Source organism: Salmo trutta, chromosome 37, assembly GCF_901001165.1.
Source record: "Salmo trutta chromosome 37, fSalTru1.1, whole genome shotgun sequence".
Classification (NCBI taxonomy): domain Eukaryota; kingdom Metazoa; phylum Chordata; class Actinopteri; order Salmoniformes; family Salmonidae; genus Salmo; species Salmo trutta.
Window position 1 is genome coordinate 16041117 of NC_042993.1, and position 22997 is coordinate 16064113.

Sequence of the window (22997 nt, forward strand, 5' to 3'; positions counted from 1 at the left end):
GCACTCCGTTTATGATATATATATATATATATATATATATTACACACACACACACTACCATTCAAAAGTTTGGGGTCACTTAGAAATGTCCTTGTTTTCCATGAAAACATACATGAAATGAGTTGCAAAATGAATAGGAAATATAGTCAAGACGTTGACAAGGTTATAAATAATGATTTTTAATTTAAATAATAATAGTGTCTTTCAAACTTTGCTTTCGTCAAAGAATCCTCCATTTGCAACAATCACAGCCTTGCAGACCTTTGGCATTCTAGTTGTCAAGTTGTTGAGGAAATCTGAAGAGATTTCACCCCATGCTTCCTGAAGCACCTCCCACAAGTTGGATTGGCTTGATGGGCACTTCTTACGTACCATACGGTCAAGCTGCTCCCACAACAGCTCAATAGGGTTGCGATCCGGTGACTGTGCTAGCTACTCCATTATAGACAGAATTCCAGCTGGCTGCTTCTTCCCTAAATAGTTCTTGCATAATTTGGAGCTGTGCTTTGGGTCATTGTCCTGTTGTAGGAGGAAATTGGCTCCAATTAAGCGCCGTCCACAGGGTATGGCAAGGCGTTGCAAAATGGAGTGATAGCCTTATTTCTTCAAGATCCCTTTTACCCTGTACAAATCTCCCACTTTACCACCACCAAAGCACCCCCAGACCATCACATTGCCTACACCATGCTTGACAGACAGCGTCAAGCCCTCCTCCAGTATCTTTTCATTTTTTCTGCGTCTCACGAATGTTCTTCCTTGTGATCTGAACACCTCAATCTTAGATTTGTCTGTCCATAATGCTTTTTTCCTCTGTCCAGTGTCTGTGTTCTTTTGCCCATCTTAATATTTTCTTTTTATTGGCCAGTCTGAGATATGGCTTTTTCTTTGCAACTCTGCCTAGAAGGCCAGCATCCCGGAGTCACATTTTCACTGTTGACGTTGAGACTGGTGTTATGCAGGTACTATTTAATGAAGCTGCCAGTTGAGGACTTGTGAGGCATCTGTTTCTCAAACTAGACACTACTTGTCCTCTTGCTCAGTTGTGCACCGGGGCCTCCCACTCTTTCTATTCTGGTAAGAGACAGTTTGCGCTGTTCTGTGAAGGGAGTAGTACACAGCGTTGTACGAGATTTTCAGTTTCTTGGCAATTTCTCGCATGGAATTGCCTTCATTTCTCAGAACATGAATAGACTGATGAGTTTCAGAGAAAGCTCTTTGTTTCTGGCCATTTTGAGCTTGCAATCGAACCCACAAATGCTGATGCTCCAGATACTCAACTAGTCTAAAGGCCAGTTTTATTGCTTCTTTAAATCAGCACAACAGTTTTCAGCTGTGCTAACAGAATGGCAAAAGGGTTTTCTAATGATAAATTAGCCTTTTAAAATTATAAACTTGGATTAGCTAACACAACGTGCCATTGGAACACAGGAGTGATGATTGCTGATAATGGGCCTCTGTACGCCTATGTAGATATTCCATTAAAAATCAGCCAACTCCAGCTACAATAGTAATTTACAACATTAAATGTTTACACTGTATTTCTGATCAATTTGATGTTAATTTAATGAACAAAACATTTGCTTTTCTTTCAAAAACAAGGACATTTCTAAGTGACCCCAAATGTTTGAATGGTAGTGTGTGTGTGTGTGTGTGTGTGTGTGTGTGTGTGTGTGTGTGTATATATATATATATATATATTTTTTTTTACAGTTAATCCTTGTCATTTACCAGTAATCTATAATGTTTGGCTACAGTCATTTCTGGTAGTTCAAAAAATATATGAATACACGTTCCATTCTCAGAGTATGTCCTTACGACTTCTACAAGGTCCCAATTCTACACACAGGAATATGTTGAGGATTTGAACAGAACAGTGAAAAAGGCAAATGTTAAAATACATCATTTATTACCTTAATAAAATGTCAAAGAAAATTCAACATGAAATGTTTTTGGCAGTTATAAATTTACAAAACTGTATTCCAGCATCAAGGGATCCTCTCGGCTTGCAGTGTTCTTGAGTTGAGAATGCGGGTCTGACAAACAAAAAAACAAATCAATATCGAATAGTTGATTCCCAGTTCAGGGCACATCGTAGCAAAACACTTTACAACTTGAAAGTCAAAACCTGTGTTCTTACTGGAGAATTTCAGGTACAACCTCCCTGTTTCACTTTGTTACAAATGTTTTTATCCCTACGGAACACCGTCCAGACGACCAAATACTGTACATGTATGCAGTTAAGAGCCACTCAGACTCACCTGTTTCTCCACGGGGGAGAGCACGCCCTCTACAGCCACCACCTGGTACTGCCTATGTTTCAGGTTGCCAGGGAACTTCCTCATGCGGCAGACAGCTTTGCTAACAGTGGAGCCATCTTGGCTCAGCAGTTTCCTCACATCTCCTGGTGTACAGCCAGGGTCCAGGAGCAACAGGCACAGGCTGCCATTCTTCTTCTGTTCCACTCCTACTATAGAGCGGCTATGGCCTGAGGATGTCGATAGAAGACATGGAGGAAACACACTAAAGCCTTGTTCACACTGCAGGTCTTAATGCCCAAATCAGTTATGTTTTTCAAATCCATTTTGGACTACTGACTTTCAAAACAGCATGTTACAAGTGACCAAATCAGATGTGTGTGTTTAGACAGCATTCATTTGCTGACATGGCTACGCTAGTTATCATAGTAACTACAGGTGTGTGCACAGTGGTGTAGGCTGATTGGTGGTAGTGCTCATGCTTCCTATCACTCAGAAGTTATGTAGCAAGCTAAGGTGATAACAATGCCTGCCATGGATGTTTCCCCAGTTGCTTGGCATGTTCAAAATCATAATGTAAGAACACTAAAAGCCTCAAAAGGATAAGATGATCCAACTTTCAAATGGAATCTTTTGGCTAGCCACAGCAGTCAACTAGCTAGCTAGGTAGCAGTTTAGCTTTCTAGAACATTCACTCATTTGTTTGTAAACAATTAACAAGCAAGTTACTACCAGATGTTCTTGTCAAACTGTCAACGGAGTAGCTAGCAAGCAACAAGATATGCCAAATAAGTCTAAAAACCACTTGAGGGCAAATAAATCTGATTTGACCGTTCACACAAATCAGATTTGTATCTGACTTTAAAAACACATACGAAGGTGGTTTGAAATGTGGCTTGAAATATCAGATTCCATATGCTTTTTGGCAGTTCCGACTGCAAGAAACAGAACAGATTTGAATCGGATATGCAAATAAATAGGATTTGAGTCACTTCAAACTGCCAATGTGAACACGGCTTTAGAGATAACGTAGACGTCAGATGTACACACAGATGAAACAAACAAATCTCCCTTAAACACACTAATACTGAGCGATTAACCAACATTTAAGTTATTTTTCAGTTTTTAATCAACTAATTGACCGACAGATTCAATTATTTTAATTCCATTTCATTCGTTTTTGTTCTGTGAGCTCGATGTGCAGTTTCTCTGGAGACAAATCAGATCAAGCCCAAACTGTGTGATGTAGTAGTGAGTTGAAGCTTCCAACAGGCCATTTTTCGACATATTTTAGTGCAGAAAACGTGGTAATTAACTACAATGACTATAATACATTGCGCACCCGCCTACTTGTCCGGTCTGTGTGGAGCACGCGTGATCGAGCGAGATAGAAAGCAGTTGCTTTGAGAGGTATTTCTACCTGAAAATACATGATCTAAGTGTTGGATAGTTGGTATTCAGCAATCATTAAAGTATGCTTTATTTACTTTGAAGAACTACTAAAATAGTGATTTTGGCAGACAGCATAGGCAGCAGCTCTATAGAGATGAGATGATGACTTGGAATGAAATAATAAAGTCATTGTATAAAACAAATGTAATATACACAACAACTGAAATATTTTATTAAAGTAAATGTGAATAAGTGATAAGCAGTAATGGGCAGTCACTAAAATCATGGGACTTTTGTTTTATTATGTGTTGTTACAGTATTCAACCCACAAAATGTATAGTGCATTTAATGTAAAAAATATCCAAACCGAAAACCGTTATTATTTTTGAATGATCGAACCAAAACACAACCGACCTCAAAAAGCACTAATCGCTCAGCACTAAACGACACACAAGAAAACATAAAATAGACACACCATAAACAAGTTCTACATTGGATATCAGTAAACCATCATCAGCTAATCCATCCAATCCACTAAACCCATGTTAAGATTACCTTGGTGCTGGAGGTAGAGGGGCGGCTGTGTGGTCTGCACCACCCGGGGCGGTAGTCTGGCGCCTCTGGTGGCAGTCTGAGAGAAGTACTGCTTCACCCAGTCAAAGAGGCGGGGGTGGGTGTCCCCTGGGCCCGTGGGCTGGTGGAAGTCTAGAACACGGGCACTGTGGGGACACAGGATAGAGGTAACTGACTGAGAACAGACTCCATTTTCAACCATGTACATTCTAGCCTTCCCTGTAGCTCAGTTGGTAGAGCATGGTGTTTGCAACACCAGGGTTGTGGGTTCGATTCCCACGGGGGGCCAGCACAGAAAAAAAAAAAAAAAATGAAATGTATGCATTCACTACTGTAAGTCGCTCTGGATAAGAGCGTCTGCTAAATGACTAAAATGTAAATGTAAATGTTCTATAGTGACTCTGTGTGTGTACACTGAGTATACCAAGCCCATAAGGAACATCTAATATTGAGCCCCCCCCCCCCTCAGAACAGCTTCAATCTGTCAGGGCATGGACTCTACAAGGTTTCAAAAGCACCCCACAGGGATGTTGGTCCATGTTAACTCCAATGCATCCCATAGTTGTGTCAAGTCGGCTGAACGTCTGGGTAGCGGACCATTCTTGATACACACAGGAAACTGTTGAGCAAGAAAAACCCAGCAGCGTTGTAGTTCTTGACACACACCGGTGCGCCTGGCACCTACTACCATACCCCGTTCAAAGTCACATCTTCTGTCTTGCAGATTCATCCTCTGAATGGCACGCATACACAATCCATGTCTCACTTGTCTCAAAGCTTGAAAATCCTTCTTTAAGTTGTCTCCTCCCCTTCATCTACACTGATTAAAGTGGATTTAACAAGTGACATCAATAAGGGATCATAGTTTTCACCTGGATTCACCTGGTCAGTCCATGTCAAAGAAAGAGTAGGTGTTCTTTTTATTTTGTATACTTAGTGTGAGAGTCCATTCAAATATAGCTGGCTACACAAATGTGTTATGCTCTAATGCGTGTTGTATATGTTTTCATTCTGTGTGTGACTCTCTGGGCTCTAACCTGACTCTGAGGGAGGTGCAGAGAGCGTAGATCTCCGTAGCTCCTATCCAGGCCCGTGTGCCCTGTAGTCGCTGGTTAAAGTGGGTGGCGCCCTGTGGGTCTAACCCCTCCCGCCACGCCCCCTCTATCAACACCTGCACCCGGGGGATGCTGGGTACTGACCCCTCTGGGAAAGGAGAGAGAGAGAGAGAGAGAGGGGAGGGGGGCAAGGAAAAGATGCCATGATAGAAGATTTAAGAGAGAAAGTTAGTTTAGGAGATTACATGGTGAAACGGCTTTTTGAGAGGGCTGCATTCAACAGTTTCATTAAGCAATCCAGACAGCTACTGGATTTGAAAGAATGGTAAACAATTGTAGAATGTGATGTTTTGATATATGTGTTTTTGTCTGTGTGTACCTGAGAGACAGGTAGTATAGGGCGCCATTCTTTGCAGAGAAGACAGGAGCATCTGGAAGTTTCTGTAGCCACATCCCCAGCCCTTATCCCCCTCTGATGAGCAGTAGTGGTCTGTGTCAGCACTCAGCCACACGTGGACACAGTCTCTGGCCTCCCTCTGGTAGTAAACATACAGAGCACCCAGCACACCTGACAGAATGAGAGGAATACAATAAACAAAGAGAATGACAAAGACGGAGAGAAAGAGAGAGAGAGGGCTAAGGTGGAGCTGGCATTTAGTTTTTATCAATTGAAGGAAGACAGTTATTAATCACATACATTCCTTGTAGGCTAAATAAAACGTAGGCAAAACATTGATGTAGGTGGTATACAGCTGTATAAACATAACGTGATCTAAACAACTCAGTTTGAGAACATAGTAAATAATGAGGGAGCTATGTTAGTCAAGATCCGGATAAGAAATTGAATCTCACACACACACCCTGCGTTCTGGTCCTGCCATCGTCGACCCCTGAGGCCAGAGCCTCCATCATCTCAGCTCTCTTGTTGTGGAAGTCAGCAGGCACCATGACACCTCGAGACACGGCTTTCTCCATGGTCCTCTCCATCTGTTTGCGGTAGCCCCCCCTCCCATCCACACCAAACTGCCTCTAAACACACACACACAGAGCAAGGGGTCAGGGTGAGGTCACCACCACACTCAGCATACATAAGCAGACACACGTATACTGTAAATCTTGTTGACGTGCAGAAACACAAATAAACCACACACTTCCTACATAAGCCATGTGACAAAGCACAGACGCGTCATATTGTGCATCATACAGCAAGGTCAAATCCACTACTCCAGGCTTATTATGGTTGTACTTTATAATAACCTGCAGCTTCTTGAACTCCTCTGCCTCCTGCTTGGCCTCCTGCTCCTTCCTCCTCTGCTTCTCTTCCTCCTGCAGCCGTCTGGCCAGCCTCAGGTCTGAGCCAGGGCTCACTGCAACACACACAGCAACACAGCGTCAGTCACAATTCCCTCTCTCGAATACACCATGGGAATCAACCCTGTACACACAAAACTGATGTGAGGACAGCTGCATGTGTGAGCTCAGCAAGATGAGCTAGCAGGTAGAAGTTCCGTTCAGTTCAAACTTTATAGTCCTCAGAGGGAAATTCATAGTTCAAAACCGATCACAAAGGACAAATTACACATTATATTGCAACTTCAGGAGTTGGCTGGCAATAGAGTGCATGTGCAAATGAAATATGGGGTACTACACCATTCTCTATCTCTACCGAGACCCTGTTTATGGTATAATAACAGTCATAATGTTGTTATAACATGGCTACATCCAAGCAGGAAATAAAACGTGCTGGAAGCATAAGTGGGAACTAAATAGATTTCTCATTAACCCTTGACACTCGTACCCATATTCCGGTAGAAAATAGCAGATTTGGGCACTAATAAATGCGTAAATTGGAACGCACTGGCTGTATAGTACATGCTATACGTGACGTCAAGAGCTCTGGCTCTGCGCTTCACAGCACTGTATGGGTTTTGCCCGACAGCAGTTCTGAACTTGAGCATCTCGCCCTACAAGAAGTTGTGCCCATACCTCCCGCTAATTGGGCAACTTTTGCAAATGCTTTGTTGTCCGAGTGAGGGAAATGCTGTAAATTAAAAGGACTCCATGTATTTTGAAAGATCAGACGTTGAGAATTACAATAAATCTCGCTTTGATGTCATACAAACAAGCCAAACACCCGTGAGTCCAAATGTGCACTTCCATATCATAAAACTTGTCATATACAGTGTCACCATTTATGATCACTATGTTTGATGTACAAGATGACTTGGCGTAATGTCCTGTGTTGTTCTGAACAAAATGAGCCCATGTTTGTTAATTGTGAAGACAATTTGCAAAGGCATACGCACCTGAATGCACTCAGGACTCATTTCTATGCGCACCAAAATTATGATCTGGTTCTCTAAATTGCATTGTGAAAGCCTATCACTGTAACATTGTATTTTATAACTTAGCTAGTCATGTTGGCAATATAACAGGCTTTGAAATGATGCCCATCTGACCCAGACTGCGATTTATAATGGACAATTTTGGGATTGTGTAAACAACAACAGTAATTGTGTGATGGCGGGGACGCAGGACTGTGTTCCAAACAAAACAACTACAAGTGTGCTTGCTCTAGTTCCTCAACAGCACAGCTAGGAGAGCTCAAAAAAGCACCTTATAGTTTAAGACTTTTCTTTGAGTCAAAAGTTCATTAAAATGACTTAGGAACTTTTGAGAGGTGTGTGACCACTAGGAGACACCAGTTAGTCCTCTCACTCAAACTCTCGTATTTATTTTGTCTTATCTTGCATCTATGCCCACATTTTCCAGGAATATTCTTATCATGTTACTGAATGTATCCAGAGTATTTTCAGATTTTGTTATCAACAAATGCAGCAAAAAGTACAGTAAATGTAAAATGCACATACAAACAACAGTGTAATGTTTGGATTCAGTCTTGGGTCAGGTGAACTGTTGTGTCCTCACCTTTGGCAATTATGGGGAAATTATTAGACCAAACTCTTCCCCTTCAATTGCTACCATGGTTATTCATCTGTTTATCATATTTCTTCCTTAAGATACACTTCCAATTTAGCCCTATCCCTATAGGACAATTCCCACAAGTGTAAACACAAAATCCCAATGAAACCTGTGTTCCCATCACATATGATTGTTTAAATCAAGCCGTACCTGCACTAGTGGCTGTGCCATAGTCAAGATGCAGCTCCACATGTTCCTGTAGGGAGTAGCAGTCTCCACACACCACAGAACACAGGGGACACTCATAACTCTTCCCACCTGAGGACGAGGTCAGGGACACACACAGTGGTTAAAAGGGATATCGACAGGGCATTTTTATTTAAATCATTATTCATCCAAGTTATTCTTGTTGAGATAAAACCTCTCTTGCAAGTTCATTTTACTTTTTGGGGGAATATCGGTAAGACATGGGCAGAGAGAGAGCCTCAACCTCTGTGGATCTGCCATAGGCAGGCTTCTTCCTTTGTTTGGTTGAACTATATTTGTTCCTATGATGAAAGGAATGAGACGAACCTGAGCTGTTGCTGGATGATGCTGCCTCGGTTGATGATGTGGCTCCCAGGACAGCCTCTGAAAAGACAGATACAGATCATGTCGGAGTCAGAGACTTAACACAATGGATTGGGCCTCATGTTCTGTCTGTGCTGAACTGTGTAGACTCAAACTGTCATGACTTTGTACAATCACAGTGTGTTCTGTGCTGAACTGTGTGGTCTATATGTTCTGAACTGTAGATCCTGTACCTTCAGCTGGACTCTCTTCTAGCAAGTGCAATTCAACATGTTCCTGTAGGATGAAGGCGTCGGTGCAGACCAGAGTACACATAGGACAGGAAAACCGCTTCTCTACGACAACAGACACACAATACATAACAATCAGACACAGGATGATGACAAGACTAATTCAATCCATAGCGAGGAGTTTTACAACCCACTCCACACAGCACTTGAATGCCGCACAGGAGCAGCTTTGGTAGCAGGTTCATCCTGCCCAGAAGCTCCACAGAGCAGTTCAGAAGGCCATTTTAACCCACAGCCATGAGGCTTTTTAACAAGTGTAAATGACTCATTTATGGTGCCTTCTTAATAGGAATGTTGTTATTGCTTGTTTCCCAGCAGGATAGACAACAGTATTTATCTTAAACTTGTCTCCATCTTTTATGGCTATCAACATGCAGGTGCCTTCTTAGGTGTCTTATTATGCATTTTTATCATGCGTTTGTCATTGTCTTTGTAATTTATTAGTGATGCTGAGTGAAAACTATTTCCCAAGTTAGGATCAATAAAGTACTACTCTACTCAAACCAACAGATATCAGTCAGTACAACCAAAGATTATGGCTATACTGACAAGATACATGTCTCCCCGCCCTAACGATGGGAGTTGTTGTCCACAAAGCGGCAAGGCAGACTGACTAGCTCCTGCCTATCTTTGCTTTGGATTGGTGGATTATTGTAATCCTTTTTGAATATTCGATGAGGGTTGTGACGTTAACCGCCTGTATTCAATGGAGAGAGATGCTGCTAGCCTCACTCCATGAATATGCATAGCCATCTCCGAGATAGTGTTTTTTCTCAAGTGACAATGATGTCATGTGTCCTACTTATATCAATACACTCATAACTTAAGCATAACGAAACATCTATTATAAATAAACCTCACGTAGCAAATAAGCCATTCATTTTATTGTTGGCTAAATTCAACACTCTATTGCTTTGTGGGCGAAACAACAAAAAAACAACACCTGACGAAGGGAGAGATTTTCTGATGAGTTGGGCCTCTCTCTTCCGCTTCGGTACAACAAACCAACTAGGCCTAATATTAGTCCGTTTTTTGCACTGACTGATGAGGTTTACAAAATAGTGATGCAATCGACGACTGATGAAAGTGAGGCAGAGCCCGCGAGTGCCAGACAGCATGGACTGTTAATGGGATGCATTGACAGTTCATCAATAGACAATCAATCCCACTAATAGTCAGTATGACAAACAAAATCATATCAGTTAAAATACAAAAAAAACAACTAATATCAGACAGTACGACAAACTAACAAATTAGTCAGTACAACAAAACCAACTAATGTCAGTCACTACGACAAAACCAACTAATGTCAGTCACTACGACAAAACCAACTAATGTCAGTCACTACGACAAAACCAACTAACGTCAGTCACTACGACAAAACCAACTAACGTCAGTCACTACGACAAAACCAACTAACGTCAGTCACTACGACAAAACCAACTAACGTCAGTCACTACGACAAAACCAACTAATGTCAGTCACTACGACAAAACCAACTAATGTCAGTCACTACGACAAAACCAACTAATGTCAGTCAGTACGACAAAACCAACTAATGTCAGTCAGTACGACAAAACCAACTAATGTCAGTCAGTACGACAAAACCAACTAATGTCAGTCACTACGACAAAACCAACTAATGTCAGTCACTACGACAAAACCAACTAATGTCAGTCACTACGACAAAACCAACTAATGTCAGTCACTACGACAAAACCAACGACAAAACCAACTAATGCCAGTCACTACGACAAAACCAACGACAAAACCAACTAATGTCAGTCACTACGACAAAACCAACGACAAAACCAACTAATGTCAGTCACTACGACAAAACCAACGACAAAACCAACTAATGTCAGTCACTACGACAAAACCAACTAATGTCAGTCACTACGACAAAACCAACGACAAAACCAACTAATGTCAGTCACTACGACAAAACCAACGACAAAACCAACAAATGTCAGTCACTACGACAAAACCAACTAATGTCAGTCACTACGACAAAACCAACTAATGTCAGTCACTACGACAAAACCAACTAATGTCAGTCACTACGACAAAACCAACTAATGTCAGTCACTACGACAAAACCAACTAATGTCAGTCACTACGACAAAACCAACTAATGTCAGTCACTACGACAAAACCAACTAATGTCAGTCACTACGACAAAACCAACGACAAAACCAACTAATGCCAGTCACTACGACAAAACCAACGACAAAACCAACTAATGTCAGTCACTACGACAAAACCAACGACAAAACCAACTAATGTCAGTCACTACGACAAAACCAACGACAAAACCAACTAATGTCAGTCACTACGACAAAACCAACTAATGTCAGTCACTACGACAAAACCAACGACAAAACCAACTAATGTCAGTCACTACGACAAAACCAACGACAAAACCAACAAATGTCAGTCACTACGACAAAACCAACTAATGTCAGTCACTACGACAAAACCAACTAATGTCAGTCACTACGACAAAACCAACTAATGTCAGTCACTACGACAAAACCAACTAATGTCAGTCACTACGACAAAACCAACTAATGTCAGTCACTACGACAAAACCAACTAATGTCAGTCACTACGACAAAACCAACTAATGTCAGTCACTACGACAAAACCAACTAATGTCAGTCAGTACGACAAAACCAACTAATGTCAGTCACTACGACAAAACCAACTAATGTCAGTCACTACGACAAAACCAACTAATGTCAGTCACTACGACAAAACCAACTAATGTCAGTCACTACGACAAAACCAACTAACGTCAGTCACTACGACAAAACCAACGACAAAACCAACTAATGTCAGTCACTACGACAAAACCAACTAATGTCAGTCAGTACGACAAAACCAACTAATGTCAGTCACTACGACAAAACCAACTAATGTCAGTCACTACGACAAAACCAGTAAAGATGTAACAACATGTTGAATAAACAAACACATTTCAGACACAGTAAAATAAACCTTTAAGTGGGGAGGAGAAACGCTTCTGTTTGACTTTGGTGTGCTCTGCGGATCCCACTCCCACAGACTCCTCAGCATTACAGTGTCTGCTACTAGGCCTACTGGAGTCCTGAGCTGATCTCAGAAAGCCTGTAGACACTGAAGAGGTGGGTTCAACAATGGCCACTGCTCGCCCTCCACCGGACTCCCCCCTACTAAAAGCTGGGGGGGTTACAGTAATTTGCTCAGACTCCAGTGTGCTATTGGATGTCCTGGGTGAGACCCCTCCTCCAATGGTGTCAAACCTGTTCCCATTGGCTACTCCTGCTTCAGAACCCTCAGACCTAGACAAACCAATGGCTTGTTTGCAGTGACTGTCCACTATGGTGGTAGTGGGAGTAGGACTTGAGCTGGGCCTGTGACCACCTCTACCCTCTGCTCCTCCTCCATCATGGTCCTGTTTCTCTTTGTGTGTGGTATTGATGTGGAAGCTGAGTTCGTCGTAGGCGACTCCGGACCAGGAACAGAGGGGGCAGCCCATGTCGTTCTCCGGGTGGCTCAGGAGGAGATGGGTCTTCATGTCCTCCTCCAACACCAATTCCTCGCCACAGAACTCACACGTCAGCATGGCCACTTGTTTCTGGTGCTCACCTGGACACTGATATGAAGATACATTATTTTAGCATTAATTGTCAGTAAATAAATAGGAATTAACAGGAAGGATGTCAATCCAATGTACACCAAATGTACCCAATAACGAAACAACGCAATTCCCACCTTTGTCAGCCAAGACGCAACAACGGAATTCCCATCTTTGTCAGCCAAGATAGCTAGCCAAATTCTAACTCAGCTAGCATAGTTCATTCTGAATTTGTCTAGTCAACATGCCAGGCTATGGGCTAAAACATGACTTCAAAACACGGAGATTGTTAGCTAGCTAACCATCATGTTACTCACCGATTTCAAGAATATGGACGATGTGCCGTACTAATGCTTGACTTACGTGACTACTTTCAAAATAAATGTGTTTCTGTTTCACTTTTCATTCATATGCCAGTTCAGCAATGCTAGCTAACGAACAACTTCACTTCACTGGCCCAGTTGGCTTCTCCTCCTTCAGTCTGAGCTGATGGATTTGACGTCACTGGTTGTTGATCCAAGGAGGGTTACTGGGAAATTTTAAGCGATACAAGACGCCATATTGCTCTCAGCTGGACTCGGGAGTTTGCGTGAAGGAAATAATAATACCTAGCTACACCTAGGCGTTTCTGACAGTATTAATTTTAAATGGGTAAGTGCAATACAATCGTCACCACTTTTTTTTATTGTCGTTTTCTTTTTTATCACGAATTATCTGATAACTTGGCATGACGATGGTTGCTAAACAAGAGGGGACAGGAGGGGTGTGAAGGAGCTAGCTAGCTATCTAGCTTGCTAACGCTAGCTGTGTTATTAGCAAGTTCAATCTTAAAAAGCTGTGACTTGGGTCTAATAGCAGTTTTAGCTACCATTGCCTATTGTAATTGGTTTTACAGTTGATTTTAAGTATTATTATTATTTTGCTAACGATACGAATACGGTAGGTTTTTGAACACAATGTAATTTAATTAACACGAATAATGTATTAGCTAGGTAGCCAGCATGCTACTACTAGTTGCTGTGTGCTAGGCCAGTGGCTCCCAACCTTTTGGGGTTACTGTTCCACCAACTGAATTTTGTTCTGCCCGGAGTACCCCTGAAGTACCCCATCATGTGCATTTTACCAGTAAGCCTAAGGTCTCGTGAGTCTTCTCAAGTACCCCCTGTGGATAGGCCAAGTACCCCTCCCAGGCCAGGCGTCCTACTAGGTAGTACCGCTGGTTTGGAACCACTGTGCTAGGCCGTACTGTACTACTAGCTAGAGAGGAAACCGGTTTCTTGCGATTGGAGATATCCAGCCTGGAAGACCACTGATTCCCCCAGAAAATACAACAAACAATGTCAATGTGACGCTGTCAGCAAGACCGTGGTTAATGTTAGCTAACATTCATTAGCTAGCTAGCTAGCTGATGCGCTTGTCATCTTTATCTAGCGAGCCAGGAATGGCATTCTTTGACTCACTAGCTAACACAAAGATTACTAACAGCTGATGACAGCGAGCGAGAAACAGTTGGTATTGTTACTTTGATCACCAGTCTTCATCAGCTATCAAACAGTCACCCCAACTGCTGTTTTCGTTTGGAGATGCACATGGCAGGGTTTGTGTTCAAATCCTCTTTTGGCCAACAAATCCAAATTCACATCGAGAGTGATTTTAATTTATTTGATTTTCCATTAGCGCCTATGTTAACATCAACATTAGCTAGCTAGTCAGTTAAGTTTGGCTGGTTGTGGCTGCTGTGAATTAAAAAGTTTGTATATTTGATCGTTCAGTATAATGTTATGTTTATCCTTATTTCCCCAGACGAGATGGCAAGCCCAGGGAATGAACGAATGAAGAGTTACAAGAACAAAGCGCTGAACCCACAGGAGATGCGCCGGAGGAGAGAGGAGGAGGGGATCCAACTCCGCAAACAGAAGAGAGAAGAGCAGGTAGGGTGCTTCTAGTTCTTACGCCTGGACCACTGAATCAGCTACTCTCCATTCTGTGGAGACAACCCTAATCTCATCCAATTTGACCATGCAAATGCCTTTTGAATGGTAAATATTCTCCAGATATGAGTAATTTTTTTATTGACCTGTTATAGTTGTCTTTGGTTTGTTTGTGTTGTAGTGAGTCAGTGTCCTACTAACACTTACCTCTCCCTCTTCCCCCAGCTGTTCAAGAGGAGGAATGTGTGTGTGCCCTCGGGCGATGAGTCCATGTTGGAATGCCCTATCCAGGACCCCGACATCAGCTCCACTGCACCAGTCTCAGGTGTAAGTGACTATTACTCCAATTGTCCCATTGTCCTTCTCTCATGGACTACACTCTGCACCGTAGGACTAGTTACCTGTTGAAAGACAATGCCATTACTCCATAAAATAAGTACAAATCATTTTGGGGGAAACAGAAGATTCTGAAACCCATGGTTACTTAAGTCTTTGCACTCGAGTATCCAAAAAAGACAAGAGTTTTTGGTTTTTGAATCAATCTGTGATTAAAACTAGATGACAGTCATTAGACCTAAGTGCACTTTGTGATAAACCTGTCAGGTGTAGCACTACATCGCTTGCTCTGCATAATGTGTGTATAGTGTCAAAGTACATGGTTTTGTAAGTCATTCACGTCTTTATGTATGTTGACTTGTGTGTGTTTGTAGGAAGGTGTCATAACTCCAGACATGATCCAGATGATCTTCTCCGAGGATCCAGACCAGCAGCTGATCGCCACACAGAAATTCAGGAAGTTACTCTCCAAAGGTCTGTGTGAAACATGCAATTCATAACACCCCCAATGCAGGGCTCAAGCCACCTGTATTATCTAGGATGTGTCTCCATTGGGACCCAATTCCCTATTTAGTGCACTACTTTTGACCAGGACCCACTATATAGGGAATAGGGTTCCGTTTGGGACGGGCCATAGTTTGGTCTTGTATAGTATGTTTTCTCAACAACAAAGATGGATTTCTCATGCCAAATGTCTGCAATTAATGCCTTTGTTGGACCTGATGCTATTCCTTCAACACCATATTGGAATGATTCAGCATCACATGTTTTCAGCCATGAACCACAATGTTTTTAAGCTAGTAGTGGGATGTCATTGTCATGCTCTCTTTTCTCTCTCCTCATCAGAGCCCAACCCTCCCATCGATGAGGTCATTCTCACCCCAGGGGTCGTCAATAAGTTTGTGGAGTTTCTCAAGAGGAGTGAGAACTGCACTCTTCAGGTGGGTCAGGTGGCTGGGTCTCTGTCTGTCCGTTAGTTGGATGTGCTGGGAATTCTTGGTTTGGTCTGTTAGAAATCGTAAAATGAATTCACTACACAAAATGACACTAACAGAAAGCTGTTGGAATATATGAAATTAAGTCAGATTCTGTAATATTATATCACATCCTGTTGGCATTAGTCAGTCTGCATGCCATCTGCATTGTATTGCTCCCTGCCAAAAGACATAGCTAGTGAACTTTCCTCTCCCTCTTTATGACACTCAGTCAATCATAACTCTTCAGCCTGTGTATCTGTCTATGAGGGCTTGTGCTATGCTCACCATGTGACCGTGGTGTGAAATGTGTGTGTGACACAGTTTGAGGCAGCCTGGGCCTTGACCAACATTGCCTCTGGGACCTTTCTGCACACCAAGGTGGTTATCGAGACGGGAGCCGTGCCCATCTTCATCGAGCTGCTCAGCTCGGACTACGAGGACGTCCAGGAGCAGGTGATTGAACAGCCTGGGGGGGGGGGGGGGGGGCATTGGGAGGCTGAAGCCCTGGGGAGGAGTTGTAGCATGATGGGACACTAACACATGGGTCACAGGGATGTCTAGCAGGAATGGGAATAAGATGTCATGGGATTTGTCCCGCCAAGAAGATCCTATCTGAATAGTAAACCAGCTATGTTTGCATTCCCTAAATATAAACGCTGTGGCTGCATTCTGAATCTCTACCCTGCTCTACCCGGGACAAAGCCAAATACTAAGCATTCCCAGCCCGATATGGTCCTAGCTGTGTGGTTATATAGTTGTAGCAGTATATGCTATGGCCCTCCAAGCCCAGCTCTATATGGTGCTGATGTTTGTGTGGAAATATAGCCTAGCTGCAGCACTGTATAATATGGCTCCTAGCTGCATGCAATATAGCTGCAATGGAATGGCAATATGCATGGCGAGTGATTTAGAGGTGACGAGTGATTGGTGTATTTCAGGCCGTGTGGGCCCTGGGGAACATCGCCGGGGACAACGCAGAGTGCAGAGACTACGTTCTCAACTGTGGCATTCTGCCCTCCCTACAACAGTACGTGTGTGTGCGAGCTTGGTTTTATCAGTCTGTAGGCCCATGTCGTTTTAACAAGGAGAAGTAGAGTTTCATACCATTACCTAATACATTGTATAATCAGATTAGTCAGGTTTAACAGTTTAATTGCGGTCAGAGAAACAAGGTGTACTGAAAACTATTCTCTACCCCCGCAGGCTGCTGGCTAAATCCAACCGTCTTACCACAACTAGGAATGCTGTATGGGCTCTGTCTAACCTGTGTAGAGGGAAGAACCCCCCTCCTGACTTCACCAAGGTAATATGGTCCATTCCCACATTGCCCAGAGGACAGTTCTAACATTCCAACAGATCTCTCCTGTCAAATGCACAAACCGCTCTGGGATTTTGACTAATTTCTCTCAAAGCTATTCTCTTAGCAAAACTTAATGTTCTCCTTTCACCATTATCCCTCTTTCTGTCTTTCTTCCTCCCCCTCGCTATTTTCTTCTTTGCTCTCTCTCTCCCCCTCCCCCAGGTGTCTCCCTGTCTGAGTGTGCTGTCCAGGCTGCTGTTCAGTAGTGACCCAGATGTGTTGGCTGATGCCTGCTGGGCCCTCTCCTACCTGTCTGACGGACCCAATGACAAGATACAGACCGTCATCGACTCTGGGGTCTGCCGCAGACTGGTGGAGCTACTCATGTAAGTACTACTAGACACACACACACACACACAAGAAATTGAGATGTTGGTGCACACTGACTGGTGTTTTTGGTCTTTCCCAGGCACAGTGACTATAAGGTGGTCTCTCCTGCGCTGCGTGCTGTGGGAAACATAGTGACAGGAGATGACATTCAGACTCAGGTGGAACTAGTTTTTATTTTCTTGCTACCTCCCAATGGCTTTGTCTCTCTTCACCCTGATGTGTGTGGAGTTTTGATCCTTCACATGGTCCTAGCTGTGTGTGTGGACTGGTGTGTAATCTTCACTCTGTGTGTGGATTGTTCCAGGTGATTCTGAACTGCTCGGCGTTGCCATGCCTATTACACCTGCTCAGCAGTCCCAAGGAGTCCATCAAGAAGGAGGCCTGCTGGACTGTGTCTAACATTACAGCTGGGAACAGAGCACAGATCCAGGTGTGTGTGTGTGTGTGTGTGTGTGTGTGTGTACCCGTGCTTGATGGTAGCACGGTGTTTTAAGTAGTTGTCTGAAGGCTTTTATCACTGAGTGTACAAAATATTAAACACCTTCCTAATTTTGAGTTGCACCCCCTTTTGCCCTCAGAACAGCTGTAATTCATCAGGGCATGCACGCTACACGGTGTAGAAAGCGTTCCACAGGGATGTTGGCCCATGTTGACTCCATTGCTTCACACGGTTGTGTCAAGGTGGCTGGATGTCCTTTGGGTGTTGGACCATTCTTGATACACACGGGAAACTGTTCAGCGTGAAAAACCCAGCAGTGTTGCAGTTGTTGACACAAACCGGTGCGCCTGGCACCTACTACCATACCCCGTTCAATGGAACTTCAATCTTTTGTCTTGCCCATTCACCCTCTGAATGGCACGCATGCTCAATCCAGGGCTCAAGGCTTAAAAATCCTTCTTTAACCTGTCTCCTCCCCTTCATCTACACTGATTGAAGTGGATTTAACTAGTAACATCAATAAGGGATCATAGCTTTCACCTGGTCAGTCTGTCATGGAAAGAGCAGGTGTTCATAATGTTTTGTACACTCTGTATTTCATTATTGCTAAAATGTCACAACAAGGTGCATAGCGTTCAATTTTCCTGCTGGGGGGCAAGGAGACCGCGAGCTCTGCTAAAATCATTGACAACTACATGCTGTTTTCAAGGGGTTGTTAAATAAATGTTAACTATTTGGTTGTAATATCATCCTCTTCATGGTGGCCAGTCTTGAGAGATATCGGGAGGTTACCCTCAAGTATCTGAAATTACATGACCAATTGATGTTTACTGATCATGACAAGCATGGTTACTTGTTGTTTAACTCTGAGAGCTAAATGTGGAATAATCTGAACTGTGTAGTTCTAACTATGCTCTTCAAGAGGTTAAGATATTACAAACTGCATGTAGTTGTCAATGGTTTTAGAGGAGCTGGGGGTCTCTTTTACCCCCAGCAGGCAAATCGAACACTCTGCACCTTATTGTGATGTTTTATTGACAACAACCTATTGATGTGTGTGTATAATGTCATCTCACTGTTCTATCTCTCTGTCATGGTCAGACGGTGATAGATGCCAACATCTTTCCAGTGCTGATAGAGATTCTTCAGAAGGCAGAGTTCCGCACCAGGAAGGAAGCAGCGTGGGCTATAACCAACGCTACCTCTGGGGGCACTCCTGAGCAGATCAGGTAATAACGCACGTCAAGTTCTTAAATAGAACCGGAGCATCATTTTGGAGACTCGCTGCTTACACCAAGAATTCCTGAAATTAATGGGAGTAGTCTCATGCTCGGCAAAAGTTTTGTCCCAGTGTAGCAGGCTTCTATAACCGTATCTCTGCTAAACTAAATTAACAAACGTGAATAAGTGTCAATCTAACACTGTCTATCTTGCTGTCCCTGTAGGTACCTGGTTAGTCTGAACACCATCAAGCCCATGTGTGACCTGCTGACAGTGATGGACAGTAAGATAGTGCAGGTGTCTCTGAACGGCCTGGAGAACATCCTGAGACTGGGAGAGCAGGAGGCCAAGCAGAACGGCACCGGCATCAACCCTTACTGTGCCCTCATAGAGGAAGCCTATGGTATGTTTTACACACACACAACATAAGAGAATGGGACAGGAATCAACCCTTAGATGTACGCTCAAATCTGTTTCTCCACCTTCTCCCTGAAATAGCAAATGTCTCGTGGATTTATAAGGAATGCACTGACGTAATGAGGGAGAGGGAACGATTGCACTCTTCAGGGAGGAGAAATGTCATTAGGCTATGGATAGTCACTTAGCCTGTGGAATGCACACACTGTTCCACTATATGGCAGTAGAGATGTTGCTGTTAAGTGAATACTGTGCTCTGTAGTTCTTATCTAATGAGATGCAAGGACACGTGCTGCCAAATGTAAACAGCCATTAGTTAGTGATTATGACTCAGTATTGGCATCTGAGTCACTAAGGCCTGATATTAATTTGTGTGCGTGTTTGTCCACTGGCTTTTCTTACTAGCACTGATTTAGCTGATGGCTGCTTTATTGAGGAAAGTTGTATTTGCGATGACTGTGTGGATGTCGTACCTACCTTAATTGAATGCACTGACTGTAAGTCGCTCTGGATAATATCTGCTAAATGTAAAAATGTCCTCGGCAGGTCTGGACAAGATAGAGTTCCTGCAGAGCCATGAGAATCAGGAGATCTACCAGAAGGCTTTTGACCTGATCGAGCACTACTTTGGTGTGGAGGAGGAGGACGCTAGCATCGCCCCACAGGTGGACCAGAACCAAGGCCAGTTCATCTTCCAGCAGCAGGATGGGCCCATGGAGGGCTTCCAGCTCTAACCACTCCCTGACCTTTGACCTTCACCCCTCTGAGTATCTACTACTACCCCCCCCATCACCCCAGAGAGTCCAGTCTCCATAGGGCTGTTTTAGACCTGAACTGATGACACTACCCCATCTCTCCTCTCTCACTGGACCCACCTGCTCCACCTCTCTCTCCAAATCTTCCTCTCCTGCAAGGCTAGCCTTGCCCTGCCACACCACCCTATCTGGAAAGAGCGAGCACGAGAGAGCCTAACTGAAAGACTGACTGACTGACTGAGGACAGCTCATTCTTAGTGTTTGAGACTTCCTGGAGCTGTATGGATATGAATATGAAAGAAAGAGTTGGCTGATATTTTGTCTTACTCCCTAAAATGTTTTTTTTTTTTATCATTATTTCCTGTGATATTATTATAATACATTATTATTATTATGACACTGGTGTCTCAATCGTCCTCCGTATCTCCTTTTTAAATGTGAAATTACCTCTTCAGTCTTCAAAAATAAAACAAAAGATATAAACACATGAAGCATTTCACTGAGGATTCTCTGGATTTCACCAGATAGTCCAAGTAAAACTATCCCTACTAGTGTCCTGAAGAGGTTTAGTGACTGTATCAGCTCATTTCCTCACTTGTACCCTTTGACCAGAGCTGAGAGAACGGTAAGCTACAGACAGCCTACTGTTTTTGTTGGAGGATATACATTGTGTCAAGATGATAATGATGTGTGTATTCCAGTGACATGTTATTATTTAAGTTGGAAAGCAGCTGCACATCTTTCTCTGGGGTCTCTCTTCAATGTTGAAATGGACTATGGTTGACCTGGAGATTCCTAATCTTATTTATTCCGTTGAAATGTCTTTCTGCTCATTTGAGAGAAAGATGGTCAAAAACTGTCATTATCATCTTCTCTCCACTCCTTGGCCCTGGCTGCAATATTAACGTTAGAATAACATCAGGACACCAGTCGCATCGAACTGACCGCAGTAATGTAGATGCATTGTGTAGGGCAACACTGCATGTAACTTGCTGCATTAGTCAGCATAGTGTTTAGCCAGGCTTATGCTTATCTGTAACAATGTTACGGTAGGATTGACACAACGTTAGGGTAACGTTGAGGAGTGTTCTGCTTGTGTGAGTGCTCCTTATTGAAGCGCCGCCAGCCAGCCACAGTACAGGACCAGACGGGTTAGGTTCAGTGACTAGCGTCTGTCGTGTGATGCAGTGTCTGTAACAATCTCCAGGTGAATAAAAACACAGGCTCTGAGTTCTTTTGTAGTTGTTTTTTCCTTCATCTCACCATGACTTTTGTTGTGACTTATTTGTTTTGCTGCAGTCTTTTCGTTTAATTGATGGTGGTTAACTTTGCATTGGACTTAACGCTATTGGACGTTGATAGAAAATGCTCAGTTGAACTCTAGTGCTTTGTATATTATATATACATGTAAGAAATGTATATAGGGGAAAGAAATACCTACTTATTGGAAGGGGTGATTTATTAATTGCAGTATGTGTTTTCTGACTGAGATGCAGTAGTGTTGTACTTATGGTTGAGTCTTTGCACACTTACCTGTTGCTGCTTTATTCTGATCTTCTGTTGGTCATGTGTTTGTCTCTGGTTCCCCTCACCTTTAGAACAGCTTCCAGAACATGTTTTGTTTAGAACTCCTTACATTTAAACTTTTTATTTATTTATATGAACTCTTGATTGGTGGAGGAAACCCAACCTGGCTACACTGAACTGCTGAGCTTGTATTAGTGTGTGTGATAACAAGCACAGTATTCCAGCATTCTACTTTTCTTTCAGTTTTAAACTCATCACTCCTGAAACCTGGCTCCTTACTTTTGGCATGTTACGTTTTTGAAAATTGTAGATGCTGTATACATTTTGAGTACCATATTAATTGATCCTAGGACTTGGAAATTATATATATATATTTACGTGAGATGGAAACAGTTTGTAGTGCTACATTTTGTCATGCACATTAAAAATTGTATAGTTTTCTAATATTTCTCATGTTTGTACGATTGGATGATATTATTTCTATGTTTTAGGTTGATTTATTTCTCCCCCATTTGGGAATTGTTTTGTTTTGGCTTTGAAACAGAGGCTATAGGGACTGCTGTGGTATTCTGTCCAGAATCCTCTAGTTTAGGTGGTTACCGTATCATGCCGCCGTTGTGGTTCTGTTTACTTTAACCCAATGGACCACAGAGGGCTGTGTGTGAAGCTGGACTCAACAGCTCCTCTCTGTGTTACTCATGGAGCTGTTGTCTGGCTCTCTTTTGATGGGTTAATGTGGACTGTAAAATAATGAAGAATAAAGAAATAAAATGATCTGTTACACAAGGCCTCTTGTCAGATGGAATATTGGGGATTTTGTCTTCAATTATTACATTTTAGTCATTTAGCAGACGCTCTTATCCAGAGCGACTTACAGTAGTGAATGCATACATTTCAATTATTTTTTTCTAAAAAAAAATTCGTACTGGTCCCCGTGGGAATCGAACCCACAACCCTGGCGTTGCAAACACCATGCTCTACCAACTGAGCCACACCAATTATGGTGTTAACGGAACTTATCTGCTTAA

The 22997-nt window shown here is 42.8% G+C and overlaps 2 protein-coding genes across 3 annotated transcripts; one reads left to right on the plus strand and one right to left on the minus strand.

Annotated features, from left to right (window-relative positions):
- Positions 1-1889: 1889 nt before the first annotated feature.
- LOC115177400 (zinc finger-containing ubiquitin peptidase 1) lies at positions 1890-13141 on the minus strand. 2 transcript variants are annotated; one of them, XM_029738139.1, is made up of 12 exons: positions 12994-13141; positions 12058-12694; positions 9001-9102; positions 8771-8827; positions 8408-8515; positions 6533-6642; positions 6136-6304; positions 5655-5843; positions 5258-5423; positions 4203-4366; positions 2259-2485; positions 1890-2033 (listed from the first exon to the last, which is right to left on the minus strand). In XM_029738139.1, the coding sequence occupies exons 2-12, from the start codon at positions 12662-12664 to the stop codon at positions 1986-1988; spliced, it is 1947 nt and encodes a 648-aa protein (XP_029593999.1). In that variant the 5' UTR covers positions 12665-12694; positions 12994-13141; the 3' UTR covers positions 1890-1985. The 2 variants fall into 2 exon arrangements, with proteins under 2 accessions (XP_029593999.1, XP_029594000.1); XM_029738140.1 differs by lacking the exon at positions 12994-13141 and adding an exon at positions 12814-12976.
- Positions 13142-13193: 52 nt separating this feature from the next.
- Positions 13194-22755, plus strand: LOC115177401 (importin subunit alpha-6). Its single transcript, XM_029738141.1, has 14 exons — positions 13194-13327; positions 14480-14607; positions 14833-14934; positions 15318-15417; positions 15790-15884; positions 16242-16373; positions 16859-16947; positions 17124-17223; positions 17443-17606; positions 17690-17768; positions 17915-18040; positions 19151-19278; positions 19495-19673; positions 20234-22755. The coding sequence occupies exons 1-14, from the start codon at positions 13324-13326 to the stop codon at positions 20419-20421; spliced, it is 1614 nt and encodes a 537-aa protein (XP_029594001.1). The 5' UTR covers positions 13194-13323; the 3' UTR covers positions 20422-22755.
- Positions 22756-22997: the final 242 nt, after the last annotated feature.